Source organism: Elephas maximus, chromosome 2, assembly GCF_024166365.1.
Source record: "Elephas maximus indicus isolate mEleMax1 chromosome 2, mEleMax1 primary haplotype, whole genome shotgun sequence".
NCBI lineage: Eukaryota > Metazoa > Chordata > Mammalia > Proboscidea > Elephantidae > Elephas > Elephas maximus.
The window spans coordinates 143844222-143869841 of NC_064820.1; the positions used below are offsets into that span (position 1 = coordinate 143844222).

The window sequence follows — 25620 nt, forward strand, 5'->3', positions numbered from 1 at the left end:
TGTTGTAAGAGGGCTCGCCGGAAGCATCTGTCTATTCTGCCATCTTTGCCCTGCCTCCCATGTTATTTGGATATACTTCCTGTATCGTTCAATATTTTACCCATAGAATCCTTCCAACTGCAACTTGAGGCTTGAATTTTTTCTTCAGTTCTTTCGACTTGAGAAATGCCAAGCATGTTCTTCCCTTTTGGCTTCAAACTTCTAGGTCTTTACACATTTCATGATAATACTTTGTCTTCTCTAGCTGCCCTTTGAAATCTTCTGCTCAGCTCTTTTACATTATCATTTATTCCCTTTCGCTTTAGCTACTTTACATTCAAGAGCAAGTTTTAAAGTCTCTTCTATCATTCATTTTGGTCTTTTCTTTCTTCCTGTCTTTTTAATGACCGTTTGCTTTCTTCACATATGACATCCTTGTTGCCATCCTACAACTCATTTGGTCTTTGGTCATTAGTGTTCAATGCATCAAATCTGTTCTTAAGATGATCTCTATATCCAGGTGGGATACACTCGGGTCATACTTTGGCTCTCATGGACTTGTTTTAATTTCCTTCAGCTTCAATTCTAGCTTGCATATGAGTAACTGATGGTCCGTTCCACAGTCAGCCCCTGGCTTTGTTCAGACTGATGATATTGAGCTTTTCTATTGTTTCTTTCCACAGATGTAGTCAATTTGATTCCTGTGTATTCCACCTGGCAAGGAGAGTCACCATCTGTGTTGCTGAAAAAAGGTATTTGCAATGAATAAGTTATTGGTCTTGCAAAATTCTATCATGTGATCTCCAGCATCATCTCTATCACCAAGGCCATATTTTCCAACCACTGATTCTTCTTTATTTCCAACTTTCACGTTCCAGTCACCAGTAATTATCAGTGTATCTTGATTTCGTGTTTGATCAATTTCAGGCTACAAAAGTTGGGAAAAATCTTCAACTTCTTCATCTTTGGCATTAGTGGTTTGGCAACAGTCGTATTAACTGGACTTCTTGTAGGTAGGTGTGTGGATATCACACTATCGCTGAGAGTGCCGTGTTTCAGGGTAGATCTTGAAATGTTCTTTTTGGTGATGAATGTGATGCCATTCCTCTTCAATCTGCCATTCCTGGCATAGTAGGCCATATGATTATCCGACTCAAAAATGGCAAATACCAGTACATTTCAGTTATGCCTAGAATATCGATCTTTATGCATTCCGTTTTTGACAACTTGTACTTTTCCACTTCATATATTTTATGTTCCAATTATTAATGGATGTCTGCAGCTGTTTCTTCTCATTTCTGTCATGCCACATCAACAAATGAAAGTCTCGAAAACTTGACTCCATCCACGTCATTAAGGTCAACTCTACTTTGAGGAGGCAGCTCTTCCCCAAGCATATTTTAAGGGCCTTCCAATCTAAGGGGCTCATCTTTTGGCACTATATCAGACAATGTTCCACTGGTATTCGTAACATTTTTTCACTGGTCAATTCTGTTTTAGAAGTAGATCGCCAGGTCCTTTCTTCCTAGTCTATCTTTGTTTGAAAGTGCCTCTGAAACCTGTTTATCATGGGTGACTCTGCTGATATTTGAAATTCCAGTGGAAGAACTCCCAGTATCACAGCAACATGCAAGTCTCCACAGCACAACAAACTGACAGATGAGTGGTGGAAACAAAACTACCTGAAATCCACCATACAAGGCTTTCCTCAGTTTTGAAAGGTCAAGGAATGACCTGTAACACTGTCTTATTCATAACTTTCTCCCCAAAACCAAAGATTACTGCAATATTGAACACTTCATTTTATTATATACAATTTAAATTTCAACCAGATCAGTTTAATCTTAATTTTTAAAAAGCAAGACTTCAAGCATAGTACCTACAAACATTGTAAGAATATTAGAATTTGAGTTTATCGATGATCCTTTGATACAAGGACTACCACGAACCAATATCTTCTGTGGCTTATGTTCACGACTGCATACTACCAAGAACCATTTCTCTAATAACGGCAATATCAGAAGCAATCTAAATTTACAGAGAAGAAAAAAGTAAAGCCTATTTAAAAGTAACAACGTAAGCTAACAAGAGGGAATAGTGGACCCCTGTTTGCCTACCCAACATCCACTCCTCTATTCTACCTTCCAACACAATACAAATTTTATTCCTGTTTCCACCTTCATCCTCACCACCAAGGCTGGATCCTTATTAGTTTTAAGCTACTGTTATTGATAGTGAGTAAATCCAATCATACTGAAGGGAAAGACATATTCCAGTATTGCAGAAATGGGTCATTCCTTATGTAATGAACTGATTACTAATGATTTCAAGTTGGATAATACCAACTTTGTGGAGAATAGAGCAGAGAAAGAGAAAGAAACGGGATAGAAAATGAAGTCATTGATTTGCTGAATCAAATAATCTTGGAATCTGTCTACTACTGTGCACTTCCAATTATGTATCTTAATATAGTTCTTTAATTGGTTAAGCAAATTTGAGTCAGGCTACATAAAACCCAATTTATGCAGCCAAGAGCATCTTAACCAATATGGAAGGAAGCCAAATCATTTAGAATTATTTTAACAAAAAAGCTCAAATCATGTGCTCACATCGTAATGTTCTGGACTATTGATGATTATATCTGAATCACAGACTTAAGTTTAACTATCCCAGCTGCCACATTAACTGTCACTAAAAAAAGACATCAGAAACATGAATGCATCTTTCTTAAGGATATTTTAAAAAGGAGAAAAAAAAACTATACACACTTTCAAGATTTTTCATGTTATTTCTTAAACATATTTTTATGCTGAAAAATTTGAAAACAGGGTAGAACAAACTTACAGTTCCTCCTAGGGCTTGGATTTAACTTAATAATCAGATACAGTTCATAATAAAATTGAGGCAATTCATTTATTTTACAGTTTGAAAGCTTTCCACAGACATGATTATTCTCTCTATATAAAGAGTAATTTTTTTTATCTGTGGAAACTAAGATAATTTACATAAAGGAAAACATTTTTACCTTAGTAAAGTAGCTCACAAAGGGATATGCCATGGTTCATTAATGAAACAAGAATCATAACCCAAGGTTTTCTTTTCCTTATTTGATGGCTACGTAAAAATATATTTTGTTTACCATATTACAACCTAATACAAGAATTATGTCTCAGTCATTTACAGTAATGTGCAGATATTGCCAGGCAATTGGAATTCTAAAGTTTATTGCTGCCAAGTTACTGCGGATAAGCATCAATGTATTTATTTATCTTGGATAGGCATCAATTTAAAGAGACAATTAAACCAAGAAAAACCCTTGAACTTCTACAGTCATAGCTCAAGGATACAAAAAGCAAAAACAAAAGGAGATCCATTCTGAGTCCACGCTTGAATTCTTAATGTTTGACTCTGGCAGCACGAACCAAAACTTCAGTTTAGCAAATTAGAGCTCGTCTTATGTCTCACACGTAACAGCAGCTTTGAGACACAATCAAATATAAAAACCTATTAAAGCAGGAAACAGAAATCTGCACTATTAAAATATACAGATGAATACATAAATTGTTATAAAAGAGGATAAATGAGGGATAGAAACCCAATGCAGTACGGAAGAACTGGTTAGCAAATGGTTAAACAATTTTTCAAACTGCTCTATGTTAAACCATTATTGCTGGACTGGAACATCACCATCTCTCAGGGTAAGTAACTGTTAGCCCAGTCACACCCTTAGGTAATGCTCAAAAAATTAAACTGAAAACTCAATCTTACTAGATATATACTTCTCAGAGATTACCGTCAACTTAAAGCAGAAACAGTCAAAGTAATAGATATTTCACTCCTTTGTGCTGAAAGCACGGATTCATAAAACCCCTAGTTAATTAAGGTCTAAATTTTAAGAGTCAGAAGGAAACTCAGGGGGTCAATTCTAATCCAAACTCCATCCCAAAACAGGAGACTCCACTCATTCATTTAACAAAGATTTACTGAGTTTTCCAAGTTCAAGACTTGTGCTGTGCTGGGCATGACACAAATATACCTAAAACCTGACACCTTCCCTCAAGGAATCTATAGGATGCCCAAGGAATTACAGGCTGTCAAACAGTGTTGTGTTATAATAAAGACAAAAATAAAATCCTAAGAACAAAGAGGTACCTTTAAGCAAGATAAGGGGTATCAGGAATGTTTAAGCGATGTTTGAGCTGGGCCTAGAACAAGGGGGTTGAATTTGGACATTTGATAATGGAAGGAAAAGACATTCCAGAGAGAGAACAAAATGGCCGTAATCAAACAGAGAAAACCCTAGTGACGTAGTGGTTAAGAACTACAGCTGCTAACCAAAAGGTCAGCAGTTTGAATCCACCAGTTCTACCCTGTCCTATAGGCTTGCTATGAGTTGGAATTGACTTGATGGCAAACGTTTTTATTTTTTAATCAAACAGATCTTATTTCCAACTACTCTGTCCCCTACATGTTCTGCTCTTGCCATGCCAGTTTTCTTGGTATTCTTCAAACAGGCATCTTCTCCTTCACATTTGGTACTCCCCCCTGCCTGGAACACTCTTCCCCCAGATATGTGCAAGGCTGGCTTCCCTTACCTTATTCAAGTCTTGGCTCAAATGTCACCTTCTTAGTGAGGTCTTAGCTGACTACCTATTTTAAATTGTCATCCTCACACTCTCTATCACCCTTCCCTACTTTATTTTTTTCACAGTATTTCTTACTACCTGACATGCTATATATTCTACTTGTTAGCTTTGTCAGTCCCCCTGCCCAAAGAGTAGAAGTTTTCTGTTTATCTCTAGATTCTAAAACAGTACCTGTACATGGTAGGCATGTAATAAATATTCGTTGACAAACTAGTTGATGGAACTGATGAAATAAATGAATGAAAAAGATTTCTGCTCTGAAATAGCTTAAACTCTAGTACAGGAAGGAAATACATAAACAAATCATCTTAAATTATTTCTAAAGGCAAAAACACATAAACAGTTGGCAAAATCCAATACATGAAAGAAAGACACGCAAAAACAGCTCCAAGCATCCCCACTTCCATACTGCTGGTGACCACTAGATTCTCCTTTTTATACCTTCTAGCCTCTTAACCCCCGTAGCATTATCACTCATGCGATGGCCAAAAATGCCATCAGAGCTGTTACCTATTTCCTATTTCCACTAACCTTGAGAACTACCTGCTAAATAAAAGCCAAGGATATTTCTGTTCCTACTGCTGGACAAGAGAAAGATGTACTCCTAGATTTCCAAATTAAACACATTTTTCTATAAAATAAAAAAAAAAATTCTATAGAGTAGTTAAATTCTACATGACGTGAGTCGTTACACTGTTTATGTGGATTAGCCAGGAAACTTACTATTTTCAATATTTCTAAATTACTAAGTGTAAGAATGGAAAAATAATTTTTGAATTCTATTTCACTATCTTGCAAATTAACTGCTGGTGCATACCTTTTCCACACTGAGAATGGATGACACTGTCAAAATGGTTAAGAAAAGGACTTCATCAATAAAAGCTACTACTATATTTTAGGGAAATGTGTAACAATGTTAAGTTTATGGCATTCTTTCCACTTAGAAAGATCAACAAGAATTTTATCCTGGATTAAAGAATGATGTAGAATTGTTACACAGAGCATTTGTTTTTGCTGCTGGTAGCTGCCGTCAAGTCGATGCCTACTCATGAAGACCCATGTGTGCAGAGCAGAATTGCTCCACAGGATTTTCAAGGCTGTGACCTTTTGGAAGCAGACCGCCAGGCCTTTCTTCCGAGGCATCTCTAAGTGGGCTTGAACCACAAACCTTTTGGCTAGTAGTCAAACGTTTAACCATTTGTGACGCTCGGGCTCTCCGCACAGAGCATTAGTACTTAAATTATACTAAACTAAAACCAAAGAAGAGTAGTAGAAAATTTTTTTTGTCTAGCAAAACTACTTAAGGAAATGAGAAATAAGCTCAAGATTTCTCACTTCAGCTAACACCTACAGAGATGGCATTATCACTTTAGGCAAACTAACACTTTTGCATTAAATTTCTAATGGCAGGAATGATTTCCATCTGGAATATTTCTGCATAAAAGTATTAAAAAAAAAAGTATTAGCCTGGAACAATTTCAATATTTAATTCAAAGTTCGTTTCTGGTTGTAAGCAAAATGCCTCAATAAACCACAATTATATCTCTACATTTAATCCTACACTTAAACTATTATGTGTTTTGTCTAGTGGTGAATTTAGCCCTTGACACAGAGGTCTATAACGTTTCTCAATCATTAATAAACCATCTTTACTACTTTAATGCCTCCTGCACTTCTCAAGGAAACCCTGGTGGTGTACTAGTTAAGAGTTCGGCTGCTAACCAAAAGGTCGTCAGTTCAAATCAACGAGACGCTCCTTGGAAACTCTTTGGGGCAGTTCTACTCTGTCCTATAGCGTCTCTACGAGTTGGAACCGAATGGACAGCAATGGGTTTGCGGGTTTTTTCTGGCACGTCTCAACACTACTTAACATTTCTAAAAGTCAAGCTTTACAAATAGTATTATTCTTTCTAAGTAGAAAAATAACTCTGTATTAGGTCAAATTCCCTGATATAGAAACATGCCAAATCAGCAGATGAAATAATAACTTTCAGGTATAGATTCACAGTTCTAATCCGTCAACCACAAACAATGTGACCAGTTATTTTGGGAGTAAATAAATTACAGCCACTAGAGAAAAAGTCCGATAAAAATGTGAGGCTCTCGCTTATCCTTTTCTTTAATGAGGAGACACCTGAAAAGTCACACTAGCCAGTCCATCATGCGTCGAAACATACAGAAGAGACTGTCCAGAGCTGCAATTATCAAAACGCCGGAAGCCAAAGTTCCTGCGGTACGAGAGAATTACAGGGAAAACAGTAGCCCATCTGTCCACAGGAGCACAGAAAGAAGTCCACCAGGAAAGGCTGTTTCAGAGTCAGGGAGGTGGAGCCGAGGGAAGAACGAGCTCCGCGGTGGCTTCTTCAGAGGCTACCCGAAACCGCGGACAGCAGGAAGGCTAGAGCGCAGGGATGGTGGGGGAGCAGGTGGGCTGCGGCTGCCAGACCGGCGGGAGCCGGGTACAGGGAAGTCTCCAGAGCCTCGCCTGCGCAGCCGGGAAGCCACCCAGCCCACAGACGGGCGGAGCAACCGCCTGAGCAGAGCCACGTCGGAGAATGGGAGCGCGGCGGGGAGGTGGGCGTCCTGCACACCCACCAAGGGGCTGACAGCCCGGGAGCGCAAGGCGGCCCGGGCGCGAGAAGGGCCGCGGCGCGCCCGAGGGGGTCGCCCTGAGGAAGCGGCGCTGGGCGCTGCCCGCCACCAACGAACGACTCCCCCTCGCTCGGATCGGCAGCGGCTGGATACTCACGTAGGGCTGGTAGAACTTGGACAGCCGCGGCTTCCCGTGGTTGTTGAAGATGAGGATCGCCTTGATCATGGCTGGGCCGGGCTGACCGGGTGGGCGCTGGGGGCCAGGGCGGGGGCGGGCGCGCGAGCCTCGCCTCGGAATCTCGCCGGCGATCCTTTCCCACCCGCCCCCTCCCGCACGCGCGCGCGCGCGCTCACGAGGCGCTGGGCGGGGCCGGGGCGGGGCCGGGGCGGGGCGAGGCAGGAGAGGGGCGGGGAAGCGGAAGCATCTCCAGTTCGAGGTCGGATGCCATAGGGGCGCCTGCGCAGAAGGCGGAGCGGGAGAACGTTACCCACCTTCCCACTCCGGAGGCTTGTGCTGCAGGGAAAACAATGGTTGAGTTATTATTGGTCGGAGGGCTGCCACAGGTTCCCCTTAGGGGGCTAGTCGGGAAGTCAAACTTTGGCTGTTGGGTTGGGCCCCCCTACTCCCAACGACTCCTTCGCGACGCTCCCCCGCCTAAAGCCCGCCCACTGCGCGAGCTCAACCGCCACTTCCGCCCTCTCCTCCCCTGAAGCAAGATGGCAGAGGAACCGGAGTCGGTGCTGCAGCTCCCTCCCTCCACTGCTGTTGGCGGCGAAGGACTCACGGAAATCTCCCCCGAAACCGTCACTCCTGAGCCCCCTTCTGCTGCAGTCTCCCCGGGGTCAGAGGAACCTACCGGAGACACCAAGAAAAAAAGTAATTTTGAGAGCATTTTCTTTCTGGGTGGTCTGGGAGGTTTAGTTTGCGTAATGAGACTGGGCGTGGCGGCCAATAAAAAAGCAAAATTTAGGGGCGGGTCCATCCCAGACCTGCTTTTTGATAAATCAGTAGAGAGGAAGTGTCGTACTTAAGGATTTTTAATAATGATTTAAGGTTCTAGGGGTGGTCACTGGCAGTCAAGATTAAAATCCACGCCTTTTTCTGACTAGTTCGTTGTGTGTTTCTACCGTTTTAGAATCTTTAAGTCATTTCATTGCCGAACTGGCTGCTCTCTACCTTTATTACTTGAGAATTCGTCGTTGTAAGATACAGAAATTCCAGAGGTTACTTGCCCTGGAGCACTCTATGTAGAGTTGCGTATGAGAAAAGCAGCAAATAAACATCTAGAGTAGAAGGACATTGGCCTTGGCCTTTAGACAAATTTTCTCAAGGCATAGCCTTTCAATGTAGGTATGGCATGTGTTCTGCACAGTTACCGTCTTTGATCTACATTTTCTGTTGCTGTGGAGGATAGTTGTCTTTCCCAGTGTCGTTAGTTGCCCTAGATTTTGATTCCGACTCGTGACGACTCCAAGTGTGCAGAGTAGAACTGCTTCATAGGGTTTTCCAGGCTGTGATTTTTCAGAAGCAGATCACCAGGCCTGTGTTCAAAGTAACTGGGTGGGTTCGAATTGCCAGCCTTTATAGTTAGTAGTTACATGAGTCATAATCGGCTAGATAGCAGCGGGTTTAATTAGTCGAGTGCTTAACAGTTTCTGCCTTCCAGGGACTCCTTGTGTCTCCCAGTACTGCCCCCCCCCCCGCCTCTACATTTGCGGGAAATGGAGAAACAAACTTATTTTTGTAGATAACCACTTTCTTCATTATTTGTTCAGATGATCCCCACGGGTTTTATAGATTTTTGTTTAATTTATCCTCCCAATTTATCATAAGCAAGAGTGCAAAAGGTTTAAGATCTAACAGTCTTAGTCAAGAGCTTAACGCATGACTCTAAAGCATTTTTAACAGCATGATAAAGTGACCAAAATACACTAAATATGAAACAGCACATAATATCTAAATTTCAGAGTTATTTCAATAAAGATAACTGTATAAACAACCCAAACCCATCGCTGTCAAGTCAATTTTGACTCATAGGAACCCTGTAGGACACAGAACTGCCCCATAGGGTTTCCAAGGCTGTAAATATTTACAGAAGCAGACTGCCACATTTTTTTCCTTTGGAGTGGATGGTGGGTTCAAACTGCCCACCTTTCGGTTAGCACCCAAGCACTTTAACCACTGTGTCCCCAAGGCTCCTTATAGCTGTGTATAACTGAAGCTAAATAACGACTGGCAACCCAGATATGGCCTAAGAACATGGTTTGTTTGGTCTGCTTTATGTATAGGTGTGTGTGAGTACATATATATATATATATATTTTTTTTTTTTTTTTTTTTTTTTTTTTTGAAACACGTTAAACCATCATTTAAAAATCAGATTCTCATTTTCTGGCTCCTATTAGTATCGGAGGAAACCCTGGTGGCATAGTGGTTGAGAGCTATGGCTGCTAACCAAAAGTTCAGCAGTTCAAATCCATCAGGCACTCCGTGGAAACTCTATGGGGCAGTTCTACTCTGTGTCCCATAGGTCGCTATAGTCAGAATCGACTCGATGGCAGTGGGTTTGGTTTTGGGGCGGGGGGGGGTTAGCATTTGAGCTTCTCACCTCTGATCTAAAACTTAATCTCTGTCTACTGAATTCCTACCCTGAGATTGTCATCGTTTTGGAACCTCTTTTGGTGAAAGAAGCTTAAATATTTCATAAGCTACACCTTTGGTTTAATCTACAAAAGAAATAAAAAGATTCTTGATACAGACTGAAGTTGTTAGCGCTGGCTGCAGATTAGGATCACCTGGGGAGCTTTTCAGACTGTCATTGCCAAGGCAGCTCTTCCAAAAGATTCATTGATGTGAACACCTGTGTTCTTGTGTTTTCCCAGTTGATTCTAATATGTAGCCAGGATTGGGAACTACAAGGAAATTACCTTTAGGGGGAAAAAAAGACTACACCTATAATTACAACAAATACTTTTCTTTCTTTAGTTTTTTCCCTCCCACTGTTCCCTCAGTAACACAAATTGTAATATTTTCTGAATTGCCTGATGGTTGATAGCTCCGAGGAACTGAGGGAGCAAGGAAAGGAGATAAAGTGAGTTAGCCAAAAACTCCTCAGTAGACCTGAAGAACTAGATGGTTCCCGGCTACCACCACTGACCATTCTGACCGGGGTTGCAACAGTTGGTCCTGGAAAGAATGTCAGAAAAATACGGAGCAGAACTCAAATTCTTATTTTAAAAAAAACCCAGACAAACTGGAACACTATAGAATGGGGGCTCCCTGAGACACTTTAAACCTGGAACTGAGCCTATCCTCTGTGACCACCTTTTACCAAAATAGCAGACTGGCACACAAAATAAAGGATATTACCCAAAAGATCGGTGCCTTACTTAAAAACCTATCAGTATGAGACCAGAAGATCAACAATAAAGCAAAGATAAGATAAGGGGGCAGGGGAAATTAGAGTATTGGAAAGGGAACAAACAGAATGCAATTAAAGAGAATGTTGACGCATTGTGCTAAGTGTAACTAATGTCACTGAACAATTTGTGGAAAGTGTCAAATAGGAACCTAGCCTGCTGTATAAACTTTCACTAAAATATTATTTAAAAAAAAATCCTTAAGTAATCTCCAAATTCATTCCTTCCTAGTCCCAAGATAACTGAAGCTAGGATAATTAGGTAGTTTTTTAGAAGGAAGACAAACTGTGTGTTATATGTTCTAGGTGACTTAATTCTAGGGGTAAACTTTAATAAATTGATCTTGACCCCATTGAGTCCCAATTTTTAAAACCAAAGAAATGGAACAAGAAGGATGTAATGGAATAGAGTTAACTGTAGGGGGCAGCAATTAGCTATTTTGCTTTCAGTGTTGATTGCTTAATTTTGTCCTCGTACATGTCTTCTTAGTTTTTTGGTGTTTTTAAGCAAAGTAACTTCTTTCAGGAGACAAATTCATAGCCTTTGAGTTTGCATCTCTGTATATTGGATCACTGAAACCTTATGACTGCTCTCTGAAACTTTTTTACCCCAATTTTTTTTTTTACAACTATTATCTTCCCTTTTTCAAAAGAGTATTGTAGAAAATTTGGTAGTTTTTTTTTTTTATTATTTACATATAGTTAATATATTTTGGCCCCTTTTTCATGCAGTTAAATATGTTACTATAACATGCTTCTGTAAAGGCCACTTAATAATTTCAGTAGTCAATGTTACGTATTAGATGCTGTTCTAACACTTTACAAGTGTTAACTCATTTATTCCTCACAACAACCCTATGAGGTAGGTAGTATTATTTTAAAGACGGGGAAACTGAGGCACAAAAGTGCTGAGAAGCTTATCCAAATATACATACCTAACAAGTGATAGATTTAAACCTGGACCATTTAGATTGTATGAACCGTATTATTTATTATTATTAATTATATGTTATATATACTATTAGATATAATTTATTAATTCAGTTGTAGGTTATAATATCATTTTATTTAACTACTTGCCTTTTGTTGGATATTTAGATTTTTACCAGGTTTTTTCTTATTAAAAAAAATGCTTCAGTGAAGGCGTAATCCTTCTAAGTGAATCTTTACTCTTCTCATACTTTCTTAAACTAGATTCCTAGAAACACTATTGAATCAAATTATATCTTTTAAAATGCTTGGAAAGGGTATATATCATTTCAACTTTCCACTAATAATATCACCTACACTGTTATTATTCTAATATTTCCCACTTTGGTAGGTGAAAAAGGCCATGACATTATTTTACTTTGCTGTTTTTAATGACTTTTGAGCTTATATATTTTTTTTCTTTTTAACCATTTATATTTCTTCTCTTCTGAATTGCCTGTGTTAAAGTGCATTTTTAAGATTAGTCCCATAGGGAGGCTTTTACAGAACTGGGGATCAAGAAACAGCCACAAAAACATGATGAAAAAGAATCTAACATTCTTACATCCCTGACATATCTGCAGCATCATAAATACATAAAATATATGTAGATTAAAGATTGAAGTTTTGGAAAGTCATCTATTTTGCATTCTCTTTAGATGTTTCAATGTAATTGTCAGTGATTTTTTTTTTTTCTTTTACAGTTGACATCCTGCTAAAGGCTGTGGGAGATACCCCTATTATGAAAACAAAGAAGTGGGCTGTAGAGCGAACCCGAACCATCCAAGGACTCATTGACTTCATCAAAAAGTTCCTTAAACTTGTGGCCTCAGAACAGTTGGTATGAGATGGATATTTATCGTATCCCTAGAAAAGCATGCAAGAGTTCCTAACTCCTTAGGGTAACGAAGACTGTTGCATGTAGAGGTGCATATTGAGCCACATATGCTACTTTTGTAATGTCCTTTTTTAGTCATTTCCTGCTGGTATTTATGTGCTTTATTGAAGGGAATCCTGTAACGAAATTAATTTTTGATTTGCTTTTACAGTGAGAACCAATTTTTTTCCCTATTGGTTGGTTTCCACAGAAAGTCACTGAATATCCATGCAGAAAGATCTGTCATAGCCTATAAGTACAGAAAAGTTTTCTTTAATTTGTTTGATAGTGTTGCTTCTTTCCATTCTTCTTGAGATAAACAACATATCTTAGCCATATGTTGTCAGAGAACTGAAATATCTATTTTATATTGTAGTATGTGTTAAACATTTCATGGTGGCAGTTGGAGTTTAAATGCCACTAGGTTTTTTTAGTTTAAACTTTGGTACCTGGATACAGAAATCTAAATGCCTATATGCATATGAAAACCCTGGTGGCGTAGTGGTTGAGAGCTACAGCTGCTCATCAAAAGGTCGGCAGTTTGAATCCACCAGGCGCTCCTTGGAAGCCCTATGGGGCAGTTCTACCCTGTCCTGAAGGGTCACTAATCAACTTGATGGCAACAGGTTTGGTTTGGTTTGGTTTTTGGTTATATGTATATGGTATCTTGTCAAGTATTAACGTATCAGACACCTTTACCTACATATAAATCAAAATTTTGGACTGTATTAACACAAATAGTATATGAGTAGAGAATCACTAATTTTAAAATACAAATTTGTATTTATAAATGCCGGGAAGGGATATATTTGCTTATAAACAAGGTGAGAAGGGACAGAATGAGTGAATAGCTGATTATTAAAATGGTGCACACCTGAATTTATTTTTGTCAGTGAGGAGGAAGAAAGTGGCTCTGTTCTGAGAGTTTGGCTGTGTGTCCTTCACAAAAGGGACATAAGGACAAAAGTAAATGTAAGATGTGTCAATCACTAGGAATTATTTGAGGCAAGAATAGCATGGAGCAAGGATCCTTCTGCTTGTTTGGGGAAAGTGTTGGGAATATTTGAGTTTTACAGGTGAACATCTCCCTTTGTTATCGGTCAGAGTGAGAAAAACGTCTGTTTTATAAACATGTCATATAGAATTCAATTAGATGGGAAACGGCAGAAATGAGCAAGAAGAATTTAGTGTCATCCACATGCATATGATTGCTAAAATCTAAGCAGCAGAGGACCTTGCCTGGAGTCCATGTCTAGATGGGAAAGTCAGGAGTGTGAGGACATACACTAGAGAGAAATGAGCAGAGGCGATATCTCTACTAAAGGTGCAGCATGAACAGTTGGTGAGGTAGAAAGCCAGGGAATATCAAGTAATTAAGACATTGTTTTAGGATTAGATAGAGATAGAAGAAAAGATAAAACAACATTATGTTCTGTGTAAATGTTAGTGTTGCAGTTTTGTATCATGTGTATCTAGTAATTTGAAAGGACTCCCTTGATATCAATATGTGTACAGATTTAACCATGTAAAATTGCTATCAACCAACCATTTTAACTTTTAAAAACAGCAATTTTATATAATTTCAACTCAAGACCTTTGTAGTAAACCTAATTTATTCCCGTTTAAGCAATAGGAAGCATAAACAAGAGTAGAATCATTTTGTTACTTGCCTAGATTAAACTAGAACTCACATCTTCTGACTTTATCTATGTCCCACATCATTGGGATACAATGTTTTAAAAATAATAATAACGTTAGAGATTCTGTGACGATGTCACTGGTGTCATAAGGCATAATTTTTTAATCTCTCCAAATTCCTACAACATAATTAACTAGACAGCAATGATCAATATTTACAGCAAAACTAGGTGACAAGGTACTCTCAGCCCCAAAATATAAGTTGGTAGGGATAAACCACTAATAACCACAGGACCTTCATGGTATCAGTATATGTGCTGAAAAACAGGAGCAAATAGCAGGGTTGAAAAAGAAAACCTGAAAATAGCCAACAGCTACTCGCAGTAAAGAACAGTGGTCCAATTTGAGAATAGTAGTTGAAACAGAGAGGTTTTGCCCTCTTCAGTAACAGGTAGTATATCTGCAGTAAGGAGGACCGAGGAGCCCTGGTGGCGCATCAGTTAAGTGTTCAGCTGCTAACCATAAGGTTAGCAGTTCGAACTCACCAGCTGCTCCTTAGAAACCCTATGGGGCGGTTCTGCTTTGTCCTGTAGGGTCCGTATGAGTCAGAATTGATCCGACAGCAGTGGGGTTTAAGGAGGACTGAAGAGACTGGAGTCGTCTAGTCCCTGGGAGCTCTTAAAATAAACCCACGGAGCTTCCTTCTAGGACAGGACCCACACTGAGGAGAAACTTCTAGGAGTGAAATCAGAATTGAGCAGGTAAGGCACACGAGAGAGAAAGAAAAAAGGAGGACCATCAAATTTGTGGGTAACAGCCTGGAAATGGAAAGCTCAGAAAGCAGGCCACAATATTTTTTTTTAACACTACACGAAAAGCAACAGAAGAGGGAACGCTGTGAAGTTAGAAAAGCTACCCTGAACCCACCTCATTCTAAAAGTTGAGGAAAACTGATTCCACATAAAAATGTGCAACAGAGAAATACCAAGATTGAATCCCAAACAATGTTATTATAAAAAAAGTGAAAGGACAGATAGCATCCCTACAGACTCCAGGTCTTTGCACGTTCATTGTAATACTTTTGTCTTCTCAAGCCGTCCTTAGAAATCTTCCATTCAATTCTTTTACTTCATCATTTCTTCTTCTCACTTTAGCTACTCTACGTAAAGAACAAGTTTCAGAGTCTCTTCTGCCATCTCTTTTGGTCTTTTCTTCTCTTTTTAATGACCTTTTGTTTTCTTCATGTATGATGTCTGTGATGTCATTCCACAATTCGTCTTGTTTTCAGTCATTAGTGTTCATTGGGTCAAATCTATTCAGGTGGCATATACTCAGGGTTGTACTTTGGTTCTCTTGTGGACTTGTTCTTATTTTCTGCAGCTTCAACTTGAACTTGCATAAGAGCTGTTGTTGATGGTCGCTTCTGCAGTCAGCCCCGGCCTTGTTCTGACTGATGATCTTGAGCTTCTCTGTTGTCTCATCCACAGATGTAGATGAAGTGATTTGCTTCCTCTGTAATTCCATCCAGTGAGGTCCAATGTGTATAGTCATCATTTATGTTGTTGAAAAAATATTTCTAGTGAATGAGTTGTTGGTCTTGGAAAATTCTGTCATGTGATCTGCAGCATTATGTTTACCAAGGCCATATTTTCCAACCATTGATCCTTCTTTGTTTCCACCTTTCACATTCCAGTCATCAGTAGTTATTGATGCATCTTGACTGCATGTTTGATCAGTTTCAGACTGGAGAAGTTGGGAACAATCTTTAACTTTCTCATCTTTGGAATTAGTGGTTGGTGCATAAATTTGAATAATAGTCATATTCCCTGGTTTTCTTGTAGAGGTGTAGATAACCTTTCACTGACAGCGTTGTATTTCTTGAAATGTTCTTTTTTGACAATGGACGCGATGGTGTTCTGCTTCAATTTGTCATTCCCAGCATAGTAGACCATATGATTGTTTGATTCAGAATGGCCAATATGAGTCCATTTCAGCTCATTAACGTCTAGGAAGGAGCCCTGGTGGTGCAGAGGTTAAAGCATGCAGCCGCTAACCAAAAGGTTGGCAGTTTGGGCCCACTACCGCTCCATGGGAAAAAGATACGGTAGTTTGCTTCAGTAAAGATTACAGCCTTGGAAACTCTGGGGCAGCTCTACTTTGTCCTATGGGGGGGGGGGCGGTCACTGTAAGTTGGAACTGACTCAACAGTAACTGTTTTTGTTTTTTAATGCCTAGGATATCAATCCTCAAACATTCCATTTTTGACAACTTCAAATCTTCCTAGATTCATACTTTTTACATTTCAGATTCCAGTTACTAATGAATGTTTGCAGCTGTTCTTATTTTGAGCCATGACACATCAGCAAATGAAGGTCCTCATGTCATTAAGGTCAGCTCTACCTTGAGGAGGCAGCTGTTCCCCAGTCGTCTTTTGAGTGCCTTCCAACCTGAGGGCCTCATCTTCTAGCACTGTATCAGACAGTGTTCTGCTGCTATCTGTAAGGTTTTCACTGGCTCATTTTTTTCGAAAGTAGATTACCAGGTCCTTTTTCCCTAGTCTGTCTTAGTCTGGAAGCCCTGATGGTATAGTGGTTAAGTGCTACGGCTGCTAACCCAAAGGTTGGCAGTTCAAATCCACCAGTCACTCCTTGGAAACTATGGGGCAGTTCTTCTCTGTCCTGTAGGGTCGCTATGACTCGTAATCAACTCAACGGCAAGGGGTTTGGTTTTTCGGTTTGGTCTTAGTCTGGAAGCTCCACTGAAACCTGTCCACCATGGGTGACCTTGCTGGTATTCAAAATACCGGTTGCATAACTTCTAGCATCACAGCAACATGCAAGCCCCCACAGTGTAACAAACTGACAGACAAATGGTGGGAAAGAGCTTTAGAACAACTAAAATCACTGGAGAGACATCAACATAAGGACTGGTGATTAAAAAAAAAAATCATTATTCATTAAAACTAAAATACTTTTCTCTCCCCCAGTTCAAGCATTTAACACAAGACTGCATTTTAGAAATTTTACTCACATGATTAATTTCATAAGCCAAGGGTACCTAACTAAATCTGCTCTAAAAGTCACAGACCACAATATAGACCTTTTTCTTCAAAGGGATTGGTGATGATAACCTATATTTGTGTAGAGGTTTATGTATGTATACATTTATGTATTTATCTCTTTTAAACTAGCTGAATTGCTTTTTTTTTTTTTTTAATTAAGGTCCCTTCCAGTTACTAACTGCTATTACAAAATCACCTTGAGTTCCCGTAATTCTTTATCTACTCACTCTCCCCGTCAGCATTCACATCATAGTACTTTGTGCTTTTGCCCTCCGTAATCACTGGTCTCTTTGCCTGGTTAAATCCTGCTTATCCCTCCAGTCTTGGCTCCAGCATCTCTTCCAGAAAGCCCTCCTAAACCTGTTCGCTACGCTAGACTAACAGCATGTCTCTATGCCACGTACCTTGTTAGATACATTTTCCCCCTTCATATTCCTTATCTGTTCATGCATGTCTCCCTCTTCAGTAGATAATAAGGTCACTGAGGAAAAAGATCGTATTAATCTTCATAGCCCCACACTCTGTGCAGTTACCAGACCATAACATATAGACACTCAGTGAGTGTTTGCTGAATTAAACTGAACAGTCATCCAGAGTCCTTCCCCTAATTTAAAATGTATTCAAAGAGGAAAAAGTGTTCACTTCCAGGAGCTAAGCACAAATTTTATTTATATATATATGTTATATGTATATATGTGTCATGGAATTCACGTTAAAATGCACCCGATTTCATTATATTTCTGAATATTTTTGTGTTAGAAGCTTACTCAGCCTTAACTATGAACCAGGCACAATTGATATTTAAGCATAAGCTATTTTAAAATAATAAAAAAATAATTTCTAGTATCTACTGAGTGGTTAAGAGCTATAGCTGCTAACCAAAAGGTTGGCAGTTCGAATCCACCAGGCGCTCTTTGGAAACTCTGCAGGACAGTTCTACTTTGTCCATTAGGGTTGCTATGAGTCGGAATCGACTCGACGGCAGCGGTGGGTTATTGAGTGCGTATCACTCTGAACCAGAAACTGATAGTTGACAGATTTTATCTCATTTTATCCTTCCTAACCAGCCCCAAGAGGCATAAAACTACAACTCATTATTGTCGAGTCGAATTTTGACTCATAGCGACCCTATAGGGCAGAGTAGAACTGCCCCATAGGATTTCCAAAGCTGTAAATCTTTACAGAAGCAGACTGCCACATCATTCTCGTGGTGAGCAGCTGGTGGGTTTGAGCTGCTGACCTTTCGGTTAGCAGCCAAATGCTTAACCACTGCATCACCAGGCCTCCTTCCCAAGAGGCATAGGTACCGTTATTTTCCGTGTCTTACATATAAGGAAACAACTGAGAAAAGTTATTTGTATTTAGAGCCAGTATTCAAACCCAGATCTTTCTTAATAGAGCCTGTATTCTTAATCATCACACTGTGTTGCTTACGGGAAAATGTAAGCAATGTTTATTCTTGTTACTGTTGGTGATCAAAATAGTATCTGTCAACCAACTCTTCTGATAAGAGTTGTTTTTTAAAAAGACTGTGTTATGCCCTGGAAATTTTAGTCCTAGAATTTGAATATGGACATTAAAATGAAAATTGAATGTTACCTGAAAATAAAGTTTTTGAAAAAGAAAATTATCAAAAGCCACTTTGATAGTGTGATCTTGTCTCAACATCTTCATGTATTTTTTGTAATTACTAGAAATATTTTTGTAAAAACAGACTCAACTGAAACATTGAACAGTGGACCGTGTAAAGAACAGGGTTGTTGTAAGGACATTTGGTTTTAATTATGTTACCTTTTTTCTGCTTCATTTGGCCGCAAGTGACCATAGTAGTGACACCCAGCCTGAAGTCCAATGTCTTTGAGAATTTTCAAAGGTCAGAAATGTCAAAAACAACCATATGTTATACGGTACCCAAGATAAATGTATAGATATATATGTAAATACTGGATTTCTGGAATATTGGCTGTGTGGAATTTTGTTAGCAGAAACTCTGTCTTTAATTATGGGTAAATGGAAAAATATGTTTAATAATATTATGCTTCGAATAATCCTTTGAAAGCTATTTTAAAAAAATTTTTGAGTTTCTTAGTCATAGAAAGTTGGGAACCACTGTTTTAGGAATAAAAATTGTTAGTTTTGTTCCTTCAGAGGAAAGATGTGATTTGCATAAAGATATCATTAACTAATTTATGAGAATTAGAAAGCGTTTAGGGAAGTTTTCTTCAATTCTGAAGACAAAGAATTTGAAGTAGCTGGCTGATTGGAACTCGGAAAAAAATACAGTTTAATCAGGATGCCATTAGAAATGACTCTCCCTAATTTTTTTTTTCTTTGTTATAGTTTATTTATGTGAATCAGTCCTTTGCCCCTTCCCCAGACCAGGAAGTTGGAACACTTTATGAGGTAAAATTAGTTACTGCCTTTTTTTCTTAATGGAGTGTGCACATCTGTGTATAATACGATCATTAATTCACATCTTTAAGAGCTACACACTATTGTTAATTGTCTACAGTGGAAAGAAGAAACAACTGTCTTGTTCTCTTTTTCTAACACCCTAATCAACAACAGTGGGTTAAATATAATAGAATCTTAACAAATTATACAAAGAATGAAGAATCAAAGGATGTATAATTTCAAACAAAAGATGGGTTTGAAATAGACTCTTCACCTACAATCAGTAATCCAGACCTGCCTCCAGGGAATTGAAAAGGAGATTACATAAAAACCAACACTGTTCATCCTTCTTACAGTTTGATGACACTAATCATTAAAGTATAGCCATTAGCACCACTACTAAAAAACTGGTGAAGATGGATACGTTATGGATAGAGGTGTAGAAAGGGGACAAGATTAAAATATGTAACCTCATCCATGCCTCAGAGTAACTAAAAGACGGGTTTTACTAAACGTTTATGATTATTGATAAGTGTCAGATTGCAGCATGCATCTCTTGAAGGAAGTACTCTTATGACATAGGTAATTTGCATGTGCAGGGATATTCATGATACACTTTTTTTTCTTTCATCTAAATAACAAATTGAGTTTAATTTATTGCCGCCTCCCCCCCCCCCTTTTTTTTGGTAGTGTTTTGGCAGCGATGGTAAACTGGTCCTACATTACTGCAAATCTCAAGCCTGGGGATGAACCACAAAGAGAAACAACTTGCTACTTAAAATTACTCTTCACAAAGGAAACAGCTCTGAAAAGCTTTGGTACTTGTGGCAAGAGACTTAAGGATAACGATCTACTGTCAGCATGTATCTACTGTGACCAATGTTTGTGCAAGAAAACGTCTATGAAGTGGGTTGTGAAAAATGCAACTTGTATTAATATGCAAATCATTGTAAAAGATTAGACAATATCCATTGCTACTGCAATCAGTAATCCAGATCTGCCTCCAAGGTATTGAAAAGGAGATTAAGACAGCTTCTTCATTACGGTTCTCAAACTGATGAAAATTGTTTACTTGTAGTATTAGCACTGTGTTGTTTTTTTTTTTCAGTGTAAAAGCTTTATTTACTAAAGGGTTTTTTTTTTAACCTATTCAGGGAAGTTCAGTTTGTTTGAGATATGGGATATGCCTTTTCACATTTACATTTATATCTACTATGTTACCGTCTTGTAAAACAAAGTAGCATTCACCGGCTAGCTTTATTCCTTACAGAGACAGGAGGAGGGCAGCCCAGGTGGCAGAAAGGGTTGGGCAGCTAGGTTTAACTTCTTTGCCAGCAGTAATGGGGAAAAAGCTATTCCTGCTAATTTCTAGTAAACAACTAGCCAGGAGAGCAGGATCTTGGCAAATTGGAAGACCCCCTTAGAGAATATGTATAGTTTAAAATGAAGTATTTTATTGGGAAACAGAATTTTACAAACTCTGGACAATGAATCTTGAGCTCTTTTCAGCCCTATCATGTAATGATTCTTGAATCTCAACGATATTACTAGTTTTACCTAATTACTCGCGTAATCCTGACATCTTTTGAGTTTTTCATAATGCATTTTCCAACTTGAAAGCCCTCAAAGAATAACTGAAACATAGCCTTAAATTTTCTGTGTATTTAATGCCATTACTGAAAGTCAAAGTACCATTTTACTGATACTATTAGGTAATTCATTAAGTGATAAAAGACTTATTCCTTCATTCTGTATTATGTAATGTGGTGTTAAAATCCCATTCAGCTAAATAACAGATTTGCTAATAAAATAAACGATATCACCCATGACTACAGGGCTCCTTTAAAAAATCATCTGTGTATACTGGGGAAGCCAGCACAGCTTGTACAAGGCAAGCTCATGGAAGCTCCATAGACACATCCAAACTTCCTGAGGGACAGAATTGCTGGGCTGAGGGCTGTGGCAACCATCTAGCTCAATTAGCATAACATAGTTTGTAGAGAAATATTCTGTATTCTACTTTGGTGAGTAGCATCCGGAATCTTAAAAGCCTGTTAGTGGCCATCTAAGATACTCCACTGGTTCACCCCTTCAAGAGCAAGGGAGAAAGATGAAAACTAAAGATACAAAGGAAAGATTAGTCCAGAGGACTAATGGAACATCTACCATGGCCTCCACCAGACTCAGTCCAGTAGAACCAGATGGTGCCTGGCTACCACCAGCGATTGCTCTGACAGGGATCGCAATAGAGGGTCCCAGACAGAGCTGGAGAAAAATGTAGAACAAAATTCTAACTCACGAAAAAGACCAGATGTACTGACCTCACAAGGACTGGAGGAACCCCAAGAGTATGGCCCCCCAGACGCCCTTTTAGCTCAGTAATGAAGTCACTCCCGAGGTTCAACCTTCAGCCAAAGATTAGGCCCATAAAGAAAAAAAAAAAGAAGAGGCTAAAGGGGCACACCACTCCAAGGGCAAGGACTAGAAGACAGGAGGGGAAAGGAAAGCTGGTAATAGGGAACCCAAGGTTGAGAGGGGAGAGTTGTTGACAAGTGGGGTTGTTAACCAGTGTTATAAAACAATATGTGTACTAACTGTTTAATAAGAAACTAGTTCTGTAAACCTTCATCAAAAGTACAATTTAAAAAAAAGCTTGTGAGCAGTCATCTAAGATGCATCAATTGGTTCCAATTCACCTAGAGCAAAGGAGAATGAATAACACCAAAGACACAAGGAAAATATTAGCCCAAGAGACAAAAGGGCCACATAAACCAAAGACTCCATTAGCCTGAGACCAGAAGAACTAGATGGTACTTGGCTACTACCAGTGACTACCCTCACAGGGAATACAACAGAGGGTCCCTAACAGAGCACAAGAAAAGTGTGGTGCAGAACTCAGTCATGTAAAAAGACCAAACTTAATGGTGAGACTAGATGAACCCCCCGAAGACATGACCCCCAGACTCTGTTAACCCAGAACTAAAACCACTCCTGAAGCCAATTCTTCAAAGCTTTGACTGGGCTATAAAACAGAATAATACACATGAAGAGTGTGCTGCTTAGTTCAAGTAGGTACACAAGACTAAATGGGCAGCTCCCATCTGAAGGCGGAATAAGAAGGCAGAAAGGGATAGGAGCTGGCTGAATAGACAAGAGAAACCCAGAGTGGAAAGGAGGAGTGTGCTGTCACGTTATAGGGATTGCAACTAGGGTTGCATAACAATATGTGTATAAATTTTTGTATTGAATAATGAGCTGTAAACTTTCACCTAAAGCACAATAAAAAATTAAATGAAGCACACATTAAAAAATATATATATATGAGACCAAATGGTCAACATTTACCCTGAAGCAAAGATGATAAGGGGAGTGCAGGGAAGCTAGATTAATGGAAACAGAAATAATGAGAATGTTGACACATTGTGAAAAATGTAACCAATGTCACTGAACAGTATGTGTTGAAATTGTTAAATGGAAACCTAATTTGCTGTGTAAACTTTCACCAAAAACACAATAAAGTATTGTAATCAAAATAAATTGAATAGAATATCCAAATAGGATCTGAGATGTGTACTAGAAGCACAAGTGTTTATTTTCAAAGGTAATAGTGGACATGTGATTTTATCAGACTACACTTAAAAAAAAAATGCCCCTTAAATCCCAGAATGCACTTTATGGTTAGTAATCTGCCATATATTAGCGTTAGGAGAAGCTAAGGAACAACTGGACTTATACAGTGTTGAAATCACTGTTCATTTCTTACTTTCCACCCACTGATGTGAATTCTTGAGTCCCCTTATACCAGTGTCCCTGTGTAATGAATTAACAAAACTGCTAATTAGCACTGGAATAATACTGACAGATTGGATTTTGCAAACACAGCTAGGTAAGAAATGTGTGTATATGCTGAATGGTGGAAAAGCAAGTATTTTGGAGTCAAGTTGGATATGGAAAAGATCTGTTTTCTAGCTTTGTCCATATAGATGCATACTTAAGGTACATATTAACAATAAAAATACATTGAATTTATGTATTTTCTAGGATTATGGATGATAGCTTACTACTTTAGCAATCAAAAATATCTGAGTTTGAATTTGTAACATCAACTTTTTTTAATCTAAGTAATTTCTTAGTTTAATTCTAAAGTTAGCTAAATTTGTATGCCTTGTTTTCTTCCCTAATAGCCTTTTAGAATATATAGGGATTTGTACTTTTTCAAACTATATTTACATTATCTCTTGATCTTACCCCCCAAAAAAACTAATTGTTCTGCATTAACTTTGCAACATTTATTTGTAAGCTTGGATCCCGTAAGTTATTGAGTGACTAGAACCCAAACAGTTTAGTCACAAATATTTTTATATGCATCTGGTTTAAATTGCCTTAATTTTCATTAAATTTGGAGAGGAAAAAGGCTGAACCCTCATATTTTAAATTTTCCATGTTTATGAGAAAATAAATATCAATAAGGTCATGGCTTTATCTTAGGGTACAAGGGTGACCCAGTCTACAAAACATATGTGGTACGAGAATATTGTGCTCCCATCTTTAAAGGTACCTATACCGAGTTTTATACCGAGTACTTCATAATGAGTTCCCCGTATTTGGGGCATAAGATGTTTACCTTATATGGGGGCTTCGAAATTATAAAAATTAACATTCACCAGTTTGTTTTGCCAAAAAGAAAAGCAAACTGGTGTTCCCTCCTTTTGACGCCACTGGGAGATTGAATCCATGAAGGCTCCTACCCATGTGCTCCCAGGAACCCTTGTTCCAGCCCCACCCCTAACCACAATAAAAACCAGACCAGTCTCCTTCCTCTTAAGCCATTTCAGACCTTGAGAACCCAGACACTGTTAGCCCAGAGACCTCAGTCATGAGAGTAGTAAACCTTTTCATATGCTCTTAAAAAAGATAATGTTTACTCTGCAGTCAGATTGGATATTTAGTTGGAATTTATAATTTTATAGAGGTTTTAATCCTCAAAACTGAAACCACTGCCGTCAAGTCGATTCTGACTCACAGTGACCCTAGAGGACCGAGTAGAACTGCCCTCAGCGGGTTTCCAAGGCTCTAAATCTTCACAGAAGCAGATGCCGCATCATTCTGCAGGGTGGCTGGTGGGTGCAAACCACTGCCGTCAAGTCGATTCTGACTCACATTGACCCTAGAGGACCGAGTAGAACTGCCCTCAGCGGGTTTCCAAGGCTCTAAGTCTTCACAGAAGCACATGCCGCCTCATTCTCCTGCAGGGCGGCTGGTGGGTTCAAACCACTGCCGTCTGGGTCAGCAGCTGAGTGCTTCAACCACCAGGGCTTCTGGAACTCTGAAGGGCCCTTAAGTATCTAATCGAATTAGGAAACTGAGAGAGAAACGCAGGATATGCCTCAGGTTCTTTGTTAGTTCTGTGACCTTTCAGAAGCAGACCACCAGGCTTTTCTTCCAAGGTTCCTCTGAGTGGATTTGAACCACCAATCTTCAGGCTAGTAGCCAAGCGCTTAACCCTTTGTGCCACCCAGGGTCTCTTGCCTTGGTCAAACTGCCATTATCTTTCACCTGAATTTTAATAGCCACCGAATTGGCTTCCCTGTATTTGCTCTTGCCCCACAATAGCCTATTCTCAGTGCAGCAACCAGAGTGATTCATTTAAAACAGAAATCAAATTATGTCTCCTCTAGCCAAAATTCTCCAATGACTTCCCAGCTCAGTAAAAGCTGACATCCTTACTTGGGCCTGCAAGAGCCTCTGTAATCTGCAGACCCCACCTCTTCCTTACCCTACCACCCACTGGTATGTTCATCTGTGCTGTTGCTCAACATAAAGCTTGCTCCCATCTGAAGGCTTTTGCACTTATGTTTCCTCTACCTGGAAACTTCACCAGATAACTACAAACTCACTAACTTCCTTCAGTCTCTGCTCAAATATCACTTTTTCAAGAAAGTGTCCCCCTGAACTCCCTCTAAAATCTGTCCACCCTCTACCCTCATTCCCCTGCTTTAATTTTGTCCATTGCATTGTGTATACAGTATCTGTGTATCCAGTTCTC

The 25620-nt window shown here is 39.1% G+C and overlaps 2 protein-coding genes across 5 annotated transcripts in view; one reads left to right on the forward strand and one right to left on the reverse strand.

Annotated features, from left to right (window-relative positions):
- Positions 1–7568, reverse strand: part of AP3S1 (adaptor related protein complex 3 subunit sigma 1) — an 88640-nt gene extending 81072 nt beyond the window's left edge. For all 3 annotated transcript variants that reach the window (XM_049873637.1, XM_049873639.1, XM_049873638.1), the window contains exon 1: positions 7375–7568. In XM_049873637.1, coding sequence (XP_049729594.1) covers positions 7375–7443 — 69 coding nt within the window. In that variant the 5' untranslated portion in view covers positions 7444–7568. The remainder of the gene's footprint in view (positions 1–7374) is intronic.
- Positions 7569–7648: 80 nt separating this feature from the next.
- On the forward strand, positions 7649–23571 carry ATG12 (autophagy related 12). Of its 2 annotated transcripts, XM_049873633.1 has the most exons (4): positions 7660–8094; positions 12309–12445; positions 19521–19583; positions 20265–23571. In XM_049873633.1, the coding sequence occupies exons 1-4, from the start codon at positions 7935–7937 to the stop codon at positions 20322–20324; spliced, it is 420 nt and encodes a 139-aa protein (XP_049729590.1). In that variant the 5' UTR covers positions 7660–7934; the 3' UTR covers positions 20325–23571. The 2 variants fall into 2 exon arrangements, with proteins under 2 accessions (XP_049729591.1, XP_049729590.1); XM_049873634.1 differs by lacking the exons at positions 12309–12445; positions 20265–23571 and having other exon boundaries at positions 7649–8094; positions 19521–19582.
- Positions 23572–25620: the final 2049 nt, after the last annotated feature.